At 50.1% G+C, this 20,522-nt stretch overlaps 1 protein-coding gene across 2 annotated transcripts; it reads left to right on the forward strand.

The window, feature by feature from the left end:
- On the forward strand, nt 1-20,463 carry SLC22A4 (solute carrier family 22 member 4). Of its 2 annotated transcripts, XM_048961126.1 has the most exons (11): nt 1-1,043; nt 1,504-2,387; nt 6,489-6,592; nt 6,788-6,942; nt 9,009-9,180; nt 10,537-10,663; nt 12,428-12,528; nt 13,453-13,667; nt 14,311-14,493; nt 15,654-15,789; nt 16,668-20,463. In XM_048961126.1, exons 2-11 carry the CDS (start codon nt 1,995-1,997, stop codon nt 16,741-16,743), a joined length of 1,662 nt encoding a protein of 553 aa, XP_048817083.1. In that variant the 5' UTR covers nt 1-1,043; nt 1,504-1,994; the 3' UTR covers nt 16,744-20,463. The 2 variants fall into 2 exon arrangements, with proteins under 2 accessions (XP_048817083.1, XP_048817082.1); XM_048961125.1 differs by lacking the exon at nt 1-1,043 and having other exon boundaries at nt 1,065-2,387.
- Nucleotides 20,464-20,522: the final 59 nt, after the last annotated feature.

A 20,522-nucleotide genomic window follows, 5' to 3' on the forward strand; every position in this document is an offset into this window, starting at 1 on the left:
TAAGGACTGGAGCTGCCCATCTGCAACTCCTGATCCCACTGTGGCCCCACTCACTCTTATCACCAGGACCACCTTGGGCTGAACAATGACTCAGGAGGGCATGAGCCATCCCTTGCAGTCCTGCAGGCAAGAGGAGTCCCAATCTTTTGCTGCAAGACATCATCTCCCATCTCTAATCTTGGTTTGCAGCTCTCTGCCTGGCCTGGATCAATGCTGCCACCTGCTTCTCCTGCGCAGGCACTGCTGCAGAGCCCTCCTGGCACTGCATCGCTCTTTTTGGAGCCTCCACCTCTGATTGTCACTGCTGCCGAGATGCCACCTCAGCAAGGTTTGTTCTCCTGCATGTTGTTCCCCAGGATGCATCTTTAAAATAAAGACAAGAAAGCAGCACCCCAGCCAGGAGGGAGCAGGCAATGCCCAAGTGGGGGGCTTGCTGCTTGCTGCAGCAATTTCAGTGCCATCCTTGGGGTCAGCCCCATGCTGAGCTCACAGCCTCACACCATGTGTGCAGCAGCAAGCAGCCCGTGCTCCCTGGGAGAACGCTGCACACAGGAGCTGCATCTTCCTGCTGCCTTCCTGCTGCCCACATCACAGCCCCACTTTCCCTCCTGGCTGATCGTGTTCCACATACACCCAGAGCTGTGCCAGCATCGATAAGAAGACAGCCCCAAACCAGGGCTCACAGGGCTGCCCAGCACAGTGCATGGATGTTTTGGTGTTGCCCAAGGCAAACTCTGCAGCTCAGACAACATCACAAGCATCAGAAGAGCCTGGCACAGAGAGCATTATGAAACGATTTGAGCTCTGAGCACATTTCACACACGGCCGTGTTTCTGAGTGTCCTGTGAGCTATTTCAGGAGTTGATGACAGCGCAGCTCAGATTTCCTGCGCAGCCTTGCAGCTGTCTGCAGGTCCTACTGCAGCATCACGTGTTGTGCAGCAGCAGGCAGCAGATAGGATCTGGCACAGAGTGCTGCTCTCGGGCTGGAGCTGCTGCAGGAACCCTCGGAGAGGACACCGCTGAGCCTGTGTGCGATGTAGGGTGAGCACCGGGGAAATAAACATCGTGCTGCAGGGGATGGCAGCTCCTGGGGGGGGTGAGTGCATGAGGTGTGTGAAGCTCTGGCTGATGGCAGCTGTTTCTCCATGGCTGCTGCACAGCAGGGCTCTGCTCACAGAGCTGATCCTCCTGCAGCTCAGGGGATGCTCCAGGCCAAGGCTCTGCTGCTGTCAGCCCTGCGCTGCCCATGGCTCTGTCCTAACTGCACTCATCCCCCAGCTGGTAATGGAGAAGCCTGCTCCGAAAGTAATGCCTCCCATTTTATCACATGGGCTCACAATAAAAGGAGGTGGATGTCGGCGGTAAGGCAGTAGGGGCTGAACACATACTGGCATTCATCGATGCTCGCTGAATGTTTATGAGACCAAACAGTGGATGTTGGCACAGTGAAAGATAGGCTGTGTGGGCAACTGTGTGTTGTGACTGTGTGTTTTCCCAGCAGCTGTGAAAAGGTGGGTCATCTCCCCCGGTGAAGATCTGTACGAGCCCAGCTGCAACTCTTGTTCATCCCTGCCAAAAACGCACATTTAATGGTGATGACTACGTTGAAAAATAGTATTTTGGAGCTGAGAATCTGCTCTATCAGTCTCTTTGTCGCTGTTGTAATTTCCACGGAAATAAACAGGCGGCATTACAGTCAGAGCGACCGACGTATTTCTGCGTTGATCTCTGCCCAGTTGCTGTGGCACATTCCCGCTCCGCACCGCCGACCGCAAAGCTCCGCACCGCATTCTGCCGGCTGTGACGGAAGCAGCCGGGAAGCAGGAGGTGCTCAGAGCGCGGGGCTGCGGAGCCACGCTCTCAGAACCCCCGCAGCGGCTCGGGGGGCGGTGGAGCGGATCCTCGGAGCTGGATGCACCGCCCCGCGGGGCCGAACCGGGGAGGAGCCGCTCCGCACGGGGCGCGCAGAGGCGCGGAGATTCACGCAGCACCATGCGGGACTACGAGGAGCTGACTGCCTTCCTGGGCGAGTGGGGCCGCTTCCAGCGCCTCGTCTTCTTTCTGCTCAGCGCCAGCATCATCCCCAACGGCTTCAACGGGATGTCGGCCGTGTTTCTGGCCGGTATCCCCGAGCACCGCTGCGCTGTGCCGCCCGGAGCCAACCTGAGCGACGAGTGGAGGAACGCCAGCATCCCGCTGGAGCTGCGCGGCGGAGTGACGGAGCCGAGCCGCTGCCGCCGCTACCGCCTGGACGCGCTCGTCAACCTGTCGGCGCTGGGGCTGCGGCCCGGCATCGACGTGCAGCTGGAGGAGCTGGAGCAGGAGCCGTGCCTGGACGGCTGGGAGTACAGCCGCGACGTGTACCGCTCCACCATCGTCACCGAGGTGCGCGGGTGCGGTGCGGTGCGCGCTGCCGGAGGCGCGGAGGCGCGGGGCGATCCCCGAGGTGGGGGAACAGAGGGACAGAGGGACAGAGGGACACCACCTCCCGCAGGGCGAATTCCTGAGAGAATGCGTCGGATGCCTGATAGAAGGGCCGGGGCAGAGGTGATGCTCTGGGGGAGGTGAGCGGGAGCTCTGCAGCAGCCCGTGTTATCGCTGTGTGTTTTCATTTCGAGCGCCGGCGCGGTTTGTTTGGAGAGGGATTTTCTGTGGCAGAGAGGCTGAAAATAGAAGCATGATGGTTTCTCCCTGCTGTTTCCTCCTGCTGTTTTCTCCCTGCTGGCACGCTGAGCGTCCTGGCTAATTCCCATTGATTCACCTCTTGGCACGAGGATGCTAGCACTGCCAAGGGACACAGAGTGTGGGGCTTTGGTGACTGGGGGCTTTGTGGACAGTGGTCGGTCGGGGAGCTGGCTCTGAGGTGTGAGCCCGTGGCCAAGCTGCCCTATTCGACTGTAAGCCTGTACAATGGCATCACCATTGACTGTGCAGTGGCAGGGACATGGGGACATCAGTGGTGACTGCCACAGGAGCGCTTCTGTGGTTTTGATTTAGATGGGCTCTCTGCCTCTGCTGGCGATGAGCTGTGATAGAGCACAGTGCGATGCCCCAAAAGCTGTGGGACTGCTGTGCTCTTTGGTGTTGTATCAGAGGGTGATGGCAATAACCGGCTCAGCTCACGCTGGTGTGTGGCAGCCGATGGCCCCAAGTGTCCCAGGATGGGCAGTGTGCCCAGCTAGGATGGCTCCAAGTGGCCCAGGAGGGAGCAGAGCATCCCACACAGACTGAGGCCACTGTAGCCTTGGGCTTGGGGCACAGCTGTGGAGATCAGGATCCTGTCCAGGTCGTGCTCAGCAACGCCACCATTAAGCCTGCTGGTACCACAGGGTCACGTCCCATTCGTGCAGCCCATGGCTTGTGCTTGGGGTGTGGGCAGCAGTGGCTGGCACCGGCTGCAGCCCTGGTGACTCAGCAGGGCCATCTGCCACCAAAAACTGCTGCATGGCTTGGAAAGGTCCTGCCAGGAGCTGTGGGGTGAGCCAGGGGCATGGGGACACCGATGTGGGGGAGGGGAAAGTGGCAGCAAGACATAGGGAGGGGACAGCAACCCCAGATGTGCTCAGCCCCCAGTGCTCACTGTGGGGTTTGCCGTGGGGACCTGGGGCAGAACCAAGGAGCCAGAGCACACTCAGTTTCAGTGGCAACCAAGTGCTGGGTTCCCATCTGTAGACCAGATGGAGAAGGATTCTTGTTGTTCGGAACAGCATGAACATGTGGGAAAGATTTTGGATTCAGTTTTGAAACAGGGAAAGCAGGCAGTGATGAAACCATGAAAAGGAGCAGTTTGGTTAAACTTGTGATGCTGATTTTTGTGCCCAGCATTTCTGTCTGTGTTCATAAAGACAAATCTGGACGCATCATCAGGCAGGCTGCAAAACCATCCTCAGCAGAGGAATAGAATCGGATGGCACAGGATGAAACACCGGAGGTTGTGTTCGATTCACTGAGTTGCATCAAATCCTGTTACTGCTGCTGGAATGGAGCAGGCTGGGGGATGCCAGCTCCGTGCTGGTCTGTGTGGGGATGTGCAGATCCCCTGGGCAGAGCATCCCAGGCTCAGTCACAGGGTTGATCTGAAAACAGATGACAGAGAAGGGAACGTGCTGGCGCAATAGCAAAGGGCCTTTCGGTGTGGTAACAGTGATCACAGTCAACTCTTATTCCTGGTGGTGAAAGTTTGGAAGCTTACCTGAACTTTGCTCTGCAGTGCACTTGGCCAGGAACGTTACAGTATTACTTATTTGCTGGTTAATGGATAATTAATCCAGCAGAGGCCATTTGGACACCACGGCTGTGCGTGGTGCAGCTCTGTGTTGCAGAGTGCAGCAACCCCCATCAGCAGCACCGTTCTGCTGAGCAGCCCCAGGTGTGCTGGGGGCAGCTGTGAGTTTGGCTGTGTGTGTGTGTTTTCTGTTTGTCAAATGCACTGAGTGCCTTTAGACAGAAATCCCAGCCCACCACCAGCTGCTCCATGCTGCACATCGCATCCTGCAGATGTGAAGGGCTTTGACCCAATGTCAGCAATTCCTGCTGTCTGTGTAGCGTGTCATGGGACAGCTGGTGAGAGGCATTAGGCGCTGCAGAGCACGGGATCAGTGTGTCTTCAGCTGGTGCCTTTGGTTTTATGTAGGCATTTTGGAAGTGCTGACCCTTCCTCAGCTCCCACCCAGCAGTGCAGAAGCAGGCACTGAGATGCTGCCCTTTTAGGACAAGAGATGATGGCCTCACGTTGCATCACGGCAGGGTCAGGTTGGATATTAGGGATAATTTCTTCTCTGGAAGAGCCATCGGGTGCTGGCACAGCTGCCCAGGGAGTGGGGTATGGTGGGGTGGGTTGGGTTGGGCTTGGGGATCTGAGAGGTCTTTTCCAATCAATGATTCTGTGATTAACTAGTGACAAATATTAATCCCGGGGCTTCGTTTCCAACTCATGGGCTGAGTCCATGAGCCCTGAGCTGTCGGGATGCCTCCTGGTGCTCCCAGAGCAGCATCCTGGTGTCCAATGCAAGCCTGCAGCCAGAATGGGTCAGGGTCACTGGGGACAGCTGCCACAGCTCCATCTATTTGCTGGCTGTCACATTTTCATGTCCTGAGTAATGGTCTGTGTTGGCTGCGCGTTCTGGCACCGCACTGTTTGCTGACTGCAGAAAGTTGGGCAAGTCAGGACATGGCAACTTGGAAACCTTCTCCCTTTTTTGCTGTCCTTTTGGCTTTTCTAGAAACCTTCTACACGAACTCTTACTTTGAAATCTCAGTGCTGGGAGATCACAGGAGGACACAGCACAGTGGCACAGTGCTGGCCCAGGATAGAGGCCCATGGAACCCAAGCTTGTGCCGTGCAGGCGCAGCCCTCTTGCCTTTGTTCATTTTTTTTCTGAAGAAACTCTTGCTTTTCGTGTCCCCTTTCCTGCAGCTGAGTTTCGCTTTGTTTTTAATACAAGGTTTGATTTCCACCAGGTTTACAGAGATCTCCATTCCCTTTGACAAGATTCACAGATCCCAATGCACACTTTCCGAGAGCAACATCCCTACTCCAACATTTCAGGAAATGGAGATGATGATCCCTGTGGGTCCCTTCCAGCTTGGGGTATTCCATGACTGTATGATCCCTGCAAGTGTCAGAGCTCTGCTCAGCTACCTTTCCCCTCCATTTTATCAAGTGCAATTAAGATAATCACAGATGAGTGCCCAGTCCTGGCCTTTGCCTACCCAGCCCTCCCAGCAGGGACAAGATGCTTTCTTTTAGGTACTAATCAGATTGAAGGGGTTGAAGCACACCTCCTGGTTCCTCTCCAAAGGACGAATCCTGACAGAGGCAATGTCCCTGCTCTTGATAGCAAAGCTAATTACTGAAATTACTCTGCACTTTGATCTGGGTCTGGCCCGCCTACCTTCATGGTACACTTGTCTCATCCGTTTGAAGTTCTGCAGAGCCCCAGAGGTGTGCCCTGACCGGGGCTGCTCCCTGGGATGTCAGCAAGCCCTGCTGCACTCATAGTGCTCTTCTGATTTTTTAAGCTCAGTGTGGGTGCTGGGTGGAAGTTTCCATCCTGGCTCCCGTCCCAAAGCTCGTCCCAGCTGCGAGGGTGAGCGATGAGCACCTGCGGGCTGCAGGGGGAAAGGGAGCATGCAAAACCGTCTGTGTGAGAAAATAGTTTGTTCTGTGTACGCTCTCACATAGATTCTGTCGAGCCCACAAGCCAGAGAACCTGAGGATGTGGGTAGTGAGCATGGTGGGCATGGGCAGGGGGTGGACTTGGTGATCTTAGAGGTCTTTTCCAACCACAGTGATTCTGTGATTCTATCAGGTCTGGATGCAGGCAGTCCCACAGGCACGGGCAGCTGCATGCTGACAGCAGAGACCTCAGTGTCCCAGCACTGAGGATAGGGGAATTCATCCAAATTATATGGAAATGGGCACGTTCCTGGGAAGCAAGAGTTCCTCTGCGTGACAGAGGCTGAATGTGGGCCCTTCTTTTGCAGTGGAACCTGGTGTGTGAGGACGACTGGAAAGTGCCACTGACCACATCCCTGTTCTTCGTGGGTGTCCTCATCGGCTCCTTCATCTCGGGGCAGCTCTCAGACAGGTAATGCTGCCAGCACTGCTCAGAGCAGGGCAGAGTCCAGGATCAGCCCCAACTGGAGGCTGTAGGACCCATAAGGGAGCTTAGCACCCAGTTCTCCACATTTCAATCAAAACATGCTGTAGCTTCTTTAGAAGTTCCACATTTCTCACCACAGGTAGATCTCATCTTCCCAACCATGTCCTTGTCCTTCCCCAGGTTCGGCAGGAAAAGCATCCTCTTCTTGACCATGGCTGTGCAGACCGGCTTCAGCTTCCTGCAGATCTTCTCCAACAGCTGGGAGATGTTCACAGTGCTCTTCCTCATAGTGGGCATGGGACAGATCTCTAACTATGTGGTGGCCTTCATACTGGGTAGGAATTGATCTGCATTGGTTTAAGTGCTTGCTTAATGTATTATTATTTTTTCTTCTTAATCTGCACTTCATTAAGGGCAGCACTAAATCCTTGTTGGTACGGTTACTAAATTAGGCCAGTATGATTTATCTTTTTTTCCTCCAGGATGCCTTAAGGGATCTCTTCAAGTAATTAGTTAGAGCCTGTACTTTCTGTAGGCTTAGAGAAGAAGGTGGGTGCAGCAAACATCAACACAGCCACCCATTCCTGTCTGTTAAGGGAAGGAGTTGGGGGGAGGCTCAGGGCTGCTATCAGCAGGAACAGGGCTGGCAGCAGCAGCATTTGGGGCTCCTCCCTGCCCAGCCCCAGCAGCAGAGGGATCTGCACACCTCAGAGCAGAGCAGCACTGCAATGGACAGCATGTAGCATGCTTCTCCTGCAGCACTGTGTCACAGCCAGCCGCTGTCACCTCCCTCCATCCTGAGGTCAGCTTTGCCCCTCATGCTGCGTTATTTGGGACCATGAAGGGATTGGTTGGGGCCAGTTTGAGGCCCCCAGCATCACCCTGCGTCCATCACCTTGCATCCATTATGCTGCATCTGCCATGGGAATCTACTTGTACAGAGTTATGGGCTTTGGGCAATACAGGTGACCCTGATGGCTCTGGATAGCCACAAAATCCCTCTTTATTTTCCCAAGGGGAAAAACACGGGGCAGTGCTGTGGCTGTGGAGCTGCATTTTTGGGGTTCTGCTGCAGCTCCTGGCAGAGCTGTAGGGCTGTGCTCAAAAAGCCCGTGTTCAGGTTCTGGGGCTGTAAAACAACTCTGCTTTGTGAAGGTGTGCTGGTGTCAGCCCAGAATTGCCATTTCCTGGTCTGGAGAATGAGGGCAGGGGAGGAGCAGAAGGGAATTGTAGCTGACAGTTGTCAGCTCCTATTGGCTTGGTAGTGATACAAACCCTCTATTTTTACGTAATGGTTATAAAAGAATCATGGTTTTGTTGGAAGGGATCTTACAGCCCCCTCAACTCCACCCCTGCCATGACTTGGCTGCTCCCCACCAGCTCGAGCTGCCTGGGACCCATCCTTGGCCTTGTCCACCTTCAGGGATGGTTTACAACGTCTCCAGTTCTCACTGCTAGGTGTTGCACTGGCCCCAGGCTGTGTCACACAGCTCTTGCTGGCTGCTTTCATGTGTCAATGCTGGTTGCAGCCACAGAGTGCTATCGGAGACCACTGTCCTCCTGTTTCATGCCCTGCAGCCACAGCGTGCTGCTGGCAGTGCAGCTTTGTGTTCCCAGAGATAAAGCAGCACTGGTTCCCACCCACAGACCAGTTTTCCTTCAGCAGCAAATTACTTGTTAACCCCAAGCTGGATGTGCCACAGGTGGGGGCACTGGGACGGGGGGCAGCTGGGATCCCAATCTGCCAGCTGGGAAACCCCAAACCCAAGGGCAGAAAGCCCTGGGAAGGGGCTGAGCTCCCCAGCACTGAGCAATGCAGAGCAAATAGCACCTGCAGCCTGCCTAGGGCTGGGCTTAACAGAGCTGTGGAACATATCTGTACGATACATACCTGTATTTCAGATATGAGGTTATCAAAGGTAATTTAGGTGCTCTCTGATCATTTTGTTTCCCAAGCAGAGGTCATTCACCTTCACACAAACCTCTGGCTGCTGCTGAGGGCATTGGCTGCCACTGAGGCTCAGTATTTCCCATCCGCTGGGAGCAAAGCACAGAGCCTTCCCATTTCATTTCCACACGGCTGCCTTTATTTCTGTTCCCAACTCATTTATGATGCTAAGAGGAGGACTTCATTAAAAGATACTGCCAGCTGTTTCTTAATTTGTGGCAGAGGAGGGCTTGGTGATCCAAATTGCTCTGAGCCCTCTGTGAGACCTGTCAGCTCTGATGGCAATAACACAGGAACTGCTCTCCTTGGCAGTGTCCACTGAAGTGTCATATAAGAGGAACTGCTCTTTTCTGCCACTGTTCAGCTTATCTCTTTGTAAATGCACTATAGTTTATAGTCATGATCGACCAGAAAGAGTTAAAATGCTAATCCAACCTCCCTTGTTTTAAACAGGAACAGAAATTCTTGGCAAATCAGTTCGTATTATATTCTCTACGTTAGGAGTTTGCATATTTTTTGCAATTGGCTACATGTTGCTGCCCCTGTTTGCTTACTTCATCAGAGACTGGCGGATGCTGCTGCTGGCTCTCACCCTCCCCGGGCTGCTCTGCGTTCCGCTCTGGTGGTGAGTGTGGGTGTCCTGGGTGCCTCCTCCCCTTCTGGTGGATTTTCTTTTTCCCATGAGAAGGGATTTGCTTTGAGGTGGAGCTGGGGGGGAGGGGAAGGGGATGTTTTCTTTGTTGGCTGTTTTTTCGGGTTTGTTTTTGGCCAGTTCTGGGCTCACATAACCGTCTGCTGATCCTCATGCTGCCATGGGCTTTTTTTTTTCTCACCAGCTTCCAGAGCAGCTTGGAAATTTTCGACTTGCCTTATGCCTCCAGGCATTGCTAATCACCTCTCAGCTTACTCTGTGGAATTGCCCAGTGATCTGGTCTTAACTTTTCTTCCCTGCTTTTTCCTTTAAGTCATTCTTAATGAGGATTCAACTGCTGCTGGGCTGTGAGATCTCAGCAAAAGGCCAGCAGTTTGCTGTGCTATCTGGTCCAATTCTCCCCTGAGGGTTATTTTGCTCATTTAACTTGAAATGTCTCAGAGTCCTTTACCACAGTTGTGTATCCCTCTGTCCCAAACTGCTGCTCGATGGGGAGGTTGGTTTTGCATGCAAGCTTTCAGATTTCTGCTATGGGATTGGCACTGTGAGGCATGAGAAATATGTCCCTAAGGCAAGGCTTCAGAGTCCTGCTTTGCAATTTGGTGGGAATCTCTATCAAAGCATGCAGATTGCTGCGGGTGCACTTTCGGTATGGAGTTAATGTGGTGGTGATAGAACTCACATGGCACTCAAAGCCAGGACATGGGTTAGCTCTCTGGGGAGCTGCTTGGTAAAGGAATTATAGAATAACGGAATGTCTTGGGTTGGAAAGGGAAGAGGGTTTAGTTAAGGAAGGATGAGACCTTCTGTCCTGTGTTTGGTGTTAATTTGCTCTACACATGCCTGGAATTGGTTGGAAACTGCCATCAGGGACACGGCCACCGTCCTTTGCCTGGGAGAGCCTGCATCAGATCTGTGGTGGAATTGTCATGTTTTGTACATAGGATTCCTACGACACAGAGCTTTTTGATGCACCCTCTGCACATTTAAAGCATTCCCACACCGTGTGTTATTTCCTGAGAATAATTTTCTAAACCTTGCTAGCGCTGCCCCCATTCTTGATGTCTGTGCAGTAACTGTGCAGCTTGCTGGGGGGCAGCAATGAATGAAAGCAGCCCTCAAGGAGAAGTGCCCACACTTCTGCTTCAGCACGAGGACACACACGTCCTTTGTGCCCCAGTCCTCCCCTGGTCCCAGTGGGACGGGTTGCATTGCCCGCATGCTTCACTGCTGACTGAGAGCATCACTCATACAGAGCATCCATGTGGTTTTAATAATGCCTTACTTCAGTGAAAAGCGTTGAGTCATTTATTCTGAAACTCATTGCAGGATCATTCCTGAGTCCCCTCGCTGGCTGATCTCCCAGGGAAGATATAAAGAGGCAGAAGTTATTATCCGAAAGGCTGCAAAAATAAACAACACCCCAGCCCCAGCCGTGCTTTTTGATGCCACAGAGGTATGTGTCACACATCCTATCGCTTCTGGCTTGTTGTAAACTGCCAGAGCAGAACTGGCTTTCAGCCGCAGCTCGCAGAGGCTGGCAGGGCTGCTGGCCTCAGGTAAGTGTTGGGGCAGCGGTGTGAGATGAGCAGCTATAGGGCTCGCTTCCTGGCTTGCTTTGCAAGCAGCAAAACTTTTTTAGCAGAAGTTGGTTGTGGTTTTCAGAGCAAGGGTGACCCAGCTTCTGCTTCACCCTGGGGGCACTGAGGAGGCCTGAGGAGGACGAGTTTGACCCCATTCCAGCTTGGGGCACTGTCAGCTCTTTGTAGTTTAACTACGGCCCTTTGCTGGGCTGCACGTGAGCACTAAGTCCAGGTCCACGTGTGCAGGGTCTGTGCAGCCCCAGGGATGCTCCAGATGCACAGGGCAGCATGTGCTGGAGCTGCACTTAAAGCACGTGACTAAGGTGAAGTCACTGAATCACATGAAGTTCTTCTGTAGGCCTGTTTTTTTTTCCTTGTGTTTCATGTTTGTTGGTGAAAAGGAGAAAGCCGAGGAACTGCTTACAGCTGTGAAACGGCTGGGTTTCGTGCCTGCCTCCCTACAGGAGCTTTGTCCCACTCTGGAGCTCCTGAAGTCTCAGAAAGAACCCAGGCCAAGCTGATGGTGACCATGGGTCTGTGCTGAGTCTGAATTTCTGCGTCTCACCAGCACTTGCAGTGTGTCTCCTGACGTCTCCTGGTACAGCAATAGCAAAGCACTACACACCCTTTGCGATACTTGGAGCAAAATGCTGCACGTTGCCCCTGTAGTTGGCAGCACCAATTTATTGTGCTTAAATTTTGACTGAGCTGCTGATGAGCTCTTTTCCAAACATCTGTGGTGCTGTAAATTCAAGTGCAAGTTCCATCTATGGGAAGCTATGGGCACCGTGGAAGCGTTATCCTTCTCAGTTGTCCTTCATCCTGGATGTGACCTTTCAGGCTCTGTCAGCTGAGTACAGATCATCACTCTGTGCATTTCTGGCACCAAGCAGCAGCTCAACTGTGCTCATTTTGTGGGAACCTCGCATCCCAAGAGCCTGTCCACAGCAGCCTGAGGGTGACGGCTGCACCTCAATCTTCCCGCTGGAGTATTGTTCAAATGCTGCTGTAAAGATATTCCTCAGAAACTGTCATTCCTTCTTAGGAAAGGGAAATCTCTTTTCCCCCCACAGGAGGGTCAGGGCTTCATTACAGGAGGTTCATCTTCGCTCTGGGGCTGGGAGGAAGCCTGGCTGCAGCACTGACCTCTGCTTGGGCTGCTCCGTGCCCCAGCAGGGTGCTGGCTGGCTCACCTCGGCCTCTGCACTGAGACCCAGCATCAGTCTCCATCCCCCACCAGCAGCAGGCAGCTGAACTGGTGCTGTGCATTTATCTCCCACCCTTTTGAACGATGAGCAGAAGAGAGTCGAGCGCACACGCACAGAAAAACGCCTTCACTCATGAGGTTGCTCCTGGAAGGACTGTGTTAGATCCTTGAGGAAGTATTGATGTGCCTTTCTGGCCATCTCATTTGTGTGCACAATGCAGCTGTACCAAATGCTGCCTTTTTTGACCCAAAAAACTCAAGCCACCATGGAGTGCTGCTGGTGCAGGCGCCAGCTCCGCTAAGGACTTGGGCTGACCCATTATCCCAGTGCAGTCGTAACTTCCTACTGCCCGAGCTGTTGGTTTGCAAAGGTTGTTGTGCTCTGAGGTGTGTGGGAATTTTTTTGGTTTTGTTTTCCTTTTTCCTTCAGATGCAGGATTCGAAGCCTCAGCAGCAGCAGAAGGCTATCCTTCTGGACCTATTTCGAACCCGAAACATTGCAACTATTACTATTATGTCATTACTTTTGTGGTAAGGAAATGTGTATTCCTAAAGTACCCAGGCAATAGAACAATCTCTGATTTGAGGGCACGTGTCACAGGTTTAGATAATGAGTTTCAGCCTTGGTGCCTGCCCACACACAGCCATTGACTGGTGCATGTCCCTCAGTAGCCTCTGCACCTGTGCTGCCTTAGCACACGAGTGTGGAGGTGTAGCCTCAAGTCAGTGTAAAACAGCAAGGAAATCATATGTAACAACCTGTGTATGTAATTTTTTTTAAGCTCCCATCTCTGTAGCCTCTGTTTGAAGAGAAATGTCTCATAGCAGAGGCAGCATCTCAGTAGCATAACAAGCACCAAAATCAAGGCCAATGCTTGTGTTGTTCCTATCTGTGAGGTCCTGGTCCCTGCCTGGGCAGCCACGAGGAGTGAGGACTGAGCAGTGCATTGCAGGCAAACTGTGGCCCCTTTCTGTATCTATTTCCCCACAGGAGGGACCTGGCTGGCACACTCAGGATGCTGTAGGGGGGCAGGTCTGAAACCTGAACATCCAGCTATGAAGGTTAAAGTCAGATGTATGCAGTCTGCTGAGGGTGGGAGAGCCCATCAGTGGAGCATGCCACAGTTGGCATGGGAGGCTTCCTAGTCTTGTGGTTGTCGTTGTTAATGAGCCCACTGCAGGGAAAAGCCTTTGTGAGCGACTTCCACAAAGGCTCACGCTTGGTGTAGAAGGCAGAGGAAGGACAGAGAAATCCGAGGTCTGCAAGCTGCTGTGGATGTGGTCACTGGAAGGGATGGCAGAGTTAGAAAGATGGGCTGCCACTGAGATGGCTGAGCCATGGTGTCCATGGTGATGCTTTGCGACATCTGATTTTTGTAGCAACCTCTGAGGCAACACCGGAGGTGTTCAGAGCGCAGCGTTTCGGGGATCATTTGGTATTATTGCTTTTCTCAGGTTTTTCACCTCCGTTGGTTACTTTGGCCTTTCCCTCAGCACTCCAAACCTGCATGGCGATGCCTACATCAACTGCTTCCTTTCAGCAGTCATTGAAGTCCCAGCATACATCATTGCCTGGCTGCTCCTGCGCTCCCTGCCTCGCCGCTACTCCATATCCAGCACCTTGGTTTTGGGAGGAGGTGTTGTCCTCTTCATTAAGCTGGTTCCTACAGGTACGAGATCCAATGCACCCATTAAATAAAACCTTGTCGTGTTTTATGCTTCTGTCTCATGGTTCTGTGAAATGGATGGAAACTCTGATCAAACTTGGGATCTGAGGTCGAATCTGTGCCGATTGCTAGCAGTGATTCTTTTTCCAATGCACACAAATATGCTGAGTCACACACTGCTCTCAATTGTGTCAGATTTCTGAGCTTTTTATAGGCCAGGGAACCAGCCAAAAGCGTACTGTGATTTATTTGCTTATGCACAGAGGCTGAAACCATCCTGCAAGCCTCCCAGACTTCACTGTGTGCAAACCTCCACTGAATTTTGCAAAATAGGGATGGATTTACACTTGTGCTTTGTTGCTGTGTAATACGGAATGTTGTTCTGTTTCAAGAATGCCTTTTCACTGGGAGAAGAGCAGAAACTGAAAAGTACACAACAAGCTGTGCTTTCTGCAGTGCGCTCAGCAGGGAAGCTGCAGCCAAGCAGGACCAATAGGCTGCAAAATTAGCAAGAAAATAAAACAAAAAATCCCACACAACTCCTATGGGAAAACAAAACAAATAGGGTCCTCGGGAGGTAAAAGAAATACAAGGACTGAGCAAAGAGTGTTGTTTATTCATCTTGATTTCTTTCTTTCTCCTCCAGATCTCAATGTCCTATCCGTTTGCTTGGTGATGCTTGGAAAGTTTGGCATCACAGCTGCATTTTCAATGCTTTATGTCTACAATGTGGAGTTGTACCCAACGCTGGTCAGAAACATGGCAGTCGGGGCTACGTCCACAGCTTCCAGGCTGGGCAGCATCATTGCTCCCTACTTTGTTTACCTGGGTGAGATATCCTGCACTCTACCTTGAGTTGCATAATTGCCCGTAAAATTACCTGAGCTTCTGAGGTGTAGGTTCAGCTCTTAGCCCCCTCCATTTGCTGTCTTCTAAGTCCATTCTCTCACACTGGGTCTGAGTTCTATATACTGCATTAAGCCAGGCACCTTGACATTCATTTTGCTTTTTTTCTTACTGTTTGATCTATGAGCAGAAGTATTCATTTCCCAAAGAGTTTGGTTTTTTTTGTGACATTCTTTAACATCCCATTCTGATGCACAAAGACTTGTGCTGCACAAAGATTGTGCAATGCAAATGGGAACTAAGAGGCAGAATGGCTGTGATGCTCCTTGGGGTCTTCAGTCTCTGCTGCAGCCTAAGTAGCAGTAACAGATACAGACAGGAATAAGCTTTTATTGTTACGTTTTTCTTGCAGGTTTCCATAGGCTCAATCTTTAAAAAGTCTTGTTGCAGCCATCAGAATAATTTTCTAAATGTTAGGAGGTTTTAGGAGGAACTGGTGAGCTGCTGAAATTTGCAACAGCTCAATCAGGCCCTTGCAGTTTGTCCAGCTCATGAGCACTGAGGAATCAAATCACAAACTTTGGCTCCAAATGCGAAATACCCAGAGGTCTTCATTTTAATCCTAGCTTATTCCTCACGTTGGAAATCATGCTGCTATATCCCAACTACAAAATAAAGCTGTCAAGTTCAGTTTGGTCCTTTCTCTGCCTTGCTTTAATTCCCAGCTAATCCCTTTACTGAAAGACCTCTGAAGTTCTGTGTTGCTGTGATGAAAGTCCTGCGCTCTGAATGCTGGTGCACTAACTGCAGGCTGCTGGCAGGGGCCGCTGCTTCCATGCTCTAGATCAGAAACTGAGCAGACCAATGTCAGAGCCTCCTGTCTGCCCCTGCAGTGATGCTTCATAGAATCATGGAATTGTTGGAGTTGGAAGGAACCCTTAAAGCTCATCTAGTCCAACTCTGCTTCCAAAGAGGAAAGTATGTAAGAGTTTCCCCCCTATTGGTCTGTTAGTCTGAATTTGGCCTCTTCGCTGCATTATTCCAAATGAAGTCTGCATTGCAATGACGTCTGAAATGTAAACTTCATGCGTGGGTTCGTTGAAGGTGGCCCTGTAATTGATCTTCTGTCCTGTGTTCTGCCAGGTGCCTATGACAGATACCTACCATATATCCTCATGGGAAGCCTGACTGTGCTGATAGGGATCCTTACCCTGTTTCTTCCTGAGAGCTATGGCAGTGCTCTGCCTGAGAGCTTTGAACAAATGCTGAAGGTGAAGTGGTAAGTCGGCCTTCATTCATCCCATCTTCCACAAGAATTCAGGGCTTCTTTGTACAAAATCTCTTTTTACAATGAGAAAATATTTCATCGGATCTATTGCAAAACATCAAAGCTTTCAGAGTGCCCTTTAGATCTGCTGTTGTTAATTCTACAGACAGCTCTGAACCTGAGCACTGATGTGCTTGAAGGTGAGCATTGCAAATAAATGCTGACCCCCACCAGGTGCTGTTTTGGGTACCCTAAGCAAATGTGCCCACTGAAATCTGTGTCATACATCGTAGTGCTGATGCAGTGCAGACAATGCTTGCTAGTGGCTGTGGTTGGGAAATCAGTGCAGAAGGAGACTGAACTAGTTCAAGTGCAGCTGCATAGACACCATACACCACTCAGCCTTGTGAGGGAGAGTGAACAGAATTTGCCCTTCTAGGGCAAAAAGCCAACCAAACAAAACAAGCACATGGAATTGCCTGTAGCTAATGCCTGGTTGGTAAAGGAGCTGCCATTGTGCTTTCAGGGTAAGAAGATTTCTCAGGCCGAGTTCCTTGATAAGAGCATGCTGCTCTTTTTTGCAGCTAGGGACTTCTCATATACCTGACGCTGCTTTTAGCTCTGCAGTTGATGTCCAGATTCCCTTTGCAGACATCTTGCATAAACAGAATGAAGTAACTGAATTACGGTCAGTGAATCACGCTGAAGCTCAGAATGTTGTTTCCTTCTCCCATCCGGAAGGGCATCCTCCAGAGAAGGCCTGTTTTTTTTCCAGTGTTTGTATCAGTAGTGTAACATGGTTATTTTAGCAGTGCTAATTTGGAGGGCTCTGTGTCTGCTCTCACTCTGTAAAATGTTCTCTGCCTTCTCAGTCTTTTACTTGCTTTCAGTTTCAGGAATGGGCAACAAACCACTGGCACTAGGAATTCAAAGGAGAGTCCTAAAACTCTCACAACACCATTTTGAAGAAGGATGCACACACTCAGAGGGGCTGGAAGAACAAGACTTCAAAATGCATTTTCTGCCACAGGAAAATGAACAAAAACCCAACAGCCAATGCTATGGCACTGTAGTTATTGTCCCTTGTGCTACTGTACCCATGTACCTAATTTCTGAACAGATGCTGTCTGCTCCCATAGGGCTCTTAGTTTGTAATTCAGTGTTCTGATTCCTGGAGTGTGTCAGCAGGTCCAGCTCCTGTTGAGAAACAAGGGTCTGCATGTGCTAAACTTGAGGAGTAGTAATACAGTGCACTCAGTCATGTACTCCATGAAAGCTGCTAAGAGAAAAGAAAGAAGGCAGCAGTGGTGATGGTGGTGGTTTTCTCACTGTGCATATTGACTGGAGGAAGGGAAGCTGGGTGTGCCTTTGAACATCTCACACATCTCTGAAGGAAAGATCCCAGCCTCATTTGAAATCTGTAACCAAGGCCTGGGATCCACTTCTGATCCACGTGTCCCTATAGAAGCTGATGCTTTTTCATCAGGCCTGAGCCTGCTGAAGCCTCTGGGCTTCGTCAGTGTTAAGGTGTAAGGACTGAGCAGGGCTCTAGCTTGCTGATTCCTTTAGATGGGCCATGCCCACCTTCAAAAGAAACAGGCTTTATCGACTAAGTGGTCCTGTTCAAACATGCTCTGCATTTTCAGCTTTTGTGTTTCTCATAGTACACTGACATAAGCAACTTCTGTATCTTTTTGTGGTTCTTTTTCAAAGCATTTCATTTCTCCTCTGAATATATGCTACATTATGCTGTACCTTCAGAGAAAACTCAACTCAGTTTTGCAAGCCTTTACAGAAACCTTTGTGCCATTTACAAATTTAAAGGAGGTTTGATGCTTGCAAAAATCAGATGTTCTGTGCAAGAGATTGTAATGTGCAGCTATTAAGAACTGAAAAGGGCTCACTGGGGACCATACTTTTTTATTATTTTCTTTTTTCTTTTTTTATCCAAAGCAAAAATAGTGCTGACAAAGCCAGTATTTTGTTTTTCAAGACCTATAGCTTATGTGTGTGGTTTCTTTTTAAAGTTCAGCAAAGCCAGATGAGACGAAATGTTGAATGTAGTAGAGCTTAGATTTGTGCTACTACTGTTTTACAAGCACTGCATAGGTGGAGAAAAAGTTTAATGCCTTTTACTGCTCTGTTTAATGGTTGTGTTTGGACTTCTTGGCCGCATGAAGTCTCTCAGGCTGGGTAGGCAGATTTTTACCTTCTCTGAAAACCATTTAGTGGTGATTCACATTCCGTTAAGGCCAACAAAAGCACGCGGTCTCCTCTCTTAATGTGAGAGTTCATGGCAATTTGTCTCATGTTGGCGTTTTGCAGCAAGTGAGATCTCCCTGTAAGTTCAAGCACAACTATAAAGGTTTATAACATTTAAATGCAAGGAACTCGTGCAATCATCTCAAGCTGCTCTTTGGGACGTAGCAATACTACTTCCTTTAACATTAATTCTCTGCAGTCACGCTTTTTGCCATAAAAGTCATGTGCCATAAGGCTAACCCATGTCCTCATCCCTTCTCAAACTGGAATTTCCTCAATGACAGCAGTATTTAATTCTTCATTTTACTTGTTGCAAAGTTGATCTATCCAATAACTGTTTAGGCATAACTAGATTTCTGAACAAAACCTTCCTGTTGGCGTAGGACAGGTCTGAGGACTTGGATAAATGTAGGTGGCCTGTATTTTTATGAAGATTTTTATATTAAGTTCATAATTATTTTATGTGATTGTAGGCTTAAGTATTTCTGAAAGGTAAATATTTTTATATTCTTGAACTTTTTAGTATCTTAAAACTAGATTCCATTTTTTAAATAAGGAAGGGGGGTTGTGGTTTTTTTACATGCTTTGTTTTAATTGGTCTTATTTTTCTTGCTTTTACCATTGATCAAAAGCTAGTGTCATATTTTAGTATTTTTAATAGCAAATAAAAAAAAAAAAAAACAAGAGTGGAATGCATTATTGACAAGAATGTGATGTTGTTATATGGACTCAGTGTGTGTGAGCACAGTCAGAATGAGAAAATGAGATTGCTTCAGCTGATGAAGCACTTGTGAGGAGGATTTCTGTCCTCTGACCATAGCTTTCCCAGGCCAGAACAGGGATTTCTGAAGGAACTCAAAGAGCAGCAGCCTGCTGAAGAATCATAGAGGGATGAATCTGGAGGGCAGGAGTGCCAGATTCTGGCAAGTTACTGAGTTTTTAACTGTAAAGCTGAAGAAAACAGAATCGGCTTAGTAACTTGACAGAAAATAAAGGCATTTCTGATGAGGAACCCAAGCCTTTCACTGCAGTCTTCAGTGAGCTGTGTGTGTCAGATGCACGGTGGGCTCACTGTGGGACCTGTGTGCTCACCTCAGCTGGGAGACGCACACACAGCTCTGACCAGAGGATGGGAGGGAAGCACAACTGGATGCTCCCACCGATTGCACTGGGCCTCAGCTCTCTCCTCTGTCACATTTACCTGGGTCTCTCTGTGTAACTTCTTATTGTTGGTAAGATCTGACACTGGTTTGTTGGATACCTTAAAGAACACATAAACACATAGTTGTTGTCACCTGGGAACTCCTGTCTTTATTGGAATAAAAAATACGCTAGCATTGTGTAACCTACTTTCTGTGTGTTTTGTAGTTGAAATATAGTCTCCTAAATTTAATACTTTATTTATAAAGATGCTTAAATAAGTAATTAGAAATGAACTTAGTGTGCATAAGTTATGAAAATAAAAACTCAAAATAAACTCTTCCACGCAAGAAGCTGCTCTCCCCAGTTCCCTGTGAGCAACCTGGACTTGACCGTAGCAGCATTTCAGCCTTGCACCATCATCAGGCATTGACCATGACGCTGTTTTGGTCTTGCACCATGCACCTGGCTCTGACCATGGCAACATTTCAGCTTCGCACCTTTGACCTGGCCTTGGCTATGGTGATATTTTGGATTCGCACTGTGAACCTGGCCTTGAATATAGTGTCATTTTGGCTTGCTGGAAAGAAGCAATCCCAGCTGTCAGGCCATTGCCCAGAGGCAAATTTGAGGCCTCCCTCCATTGCCTGCTGCCTGCAGCACACCAGGGGCTCATCCCTCGTTCATCCCTTGCTGCCAGCCTTAGGCTGAGCAGAGCAGGAGCCAGAATCCTGGAACTGCAGGGGTTGGAATGGACCTCTGGAGATCGTTTAGTCCCAACTCCCTGCTAAAACAGGCTCCCTACAGCAGCTGCACAGGAAAGCATCCAGGCGTGTTTGGATACATCCAGAGGAGGAGATGTCCCCACCTCTCTGAGCGCTCTGTGCCAGGGCTGTGCCACCCTCAAAATTCTTTCTCATGTTCAGATGGAACTTTCAATCGCTGCTCTTCTGCATCCCTGCAGCTCCAAGAGGCGTTTATATGTTGAATTAGTCCTCAGCAATCTATCCAGATAGCAGTTATCATCTGACTGTTCGGTCCATGATGGTAACCAGCGGGGATCTTCCCGTCCTTTTCGACCATCGAGCCCTTTTCCACCCTATTTTCTCCCTCTGCTCCCTCGGGAGTGGGGAGTGAGCTGTGCTGCAGTTGAGCTGCGCGTGGGGGCAGAACCAGCACGGGAACGCAGCTGTGTACCATTCAGTAGGTGTACCTGCAGCTCTCTATCTATTATCACAGCGCTTAGGACTGGAATCACGCAGGCAGCAGCGCGGTCCCATCCCGGAACCCCTCCTGGCTCAGCCCAGCCCGCTCCGGGCGGATCCCCGGCCGAGCCCCCGCCG

Source organism: Lagopus muta, chromosome 14 (assembly GCF_023343835.1).
Source record: "Lagopus muta isolate bLagMut1 chromosome 14, bLagMut1 primary, whole genome shotgun sequence".
In the NCBI taxonomy this organism is placed as follows: domain Eukaryota; kingdom Metazoa; phylum Chordata; class Aves; order Galliformes; family Phasianidae; genus Lagopus; species Lagopus muta.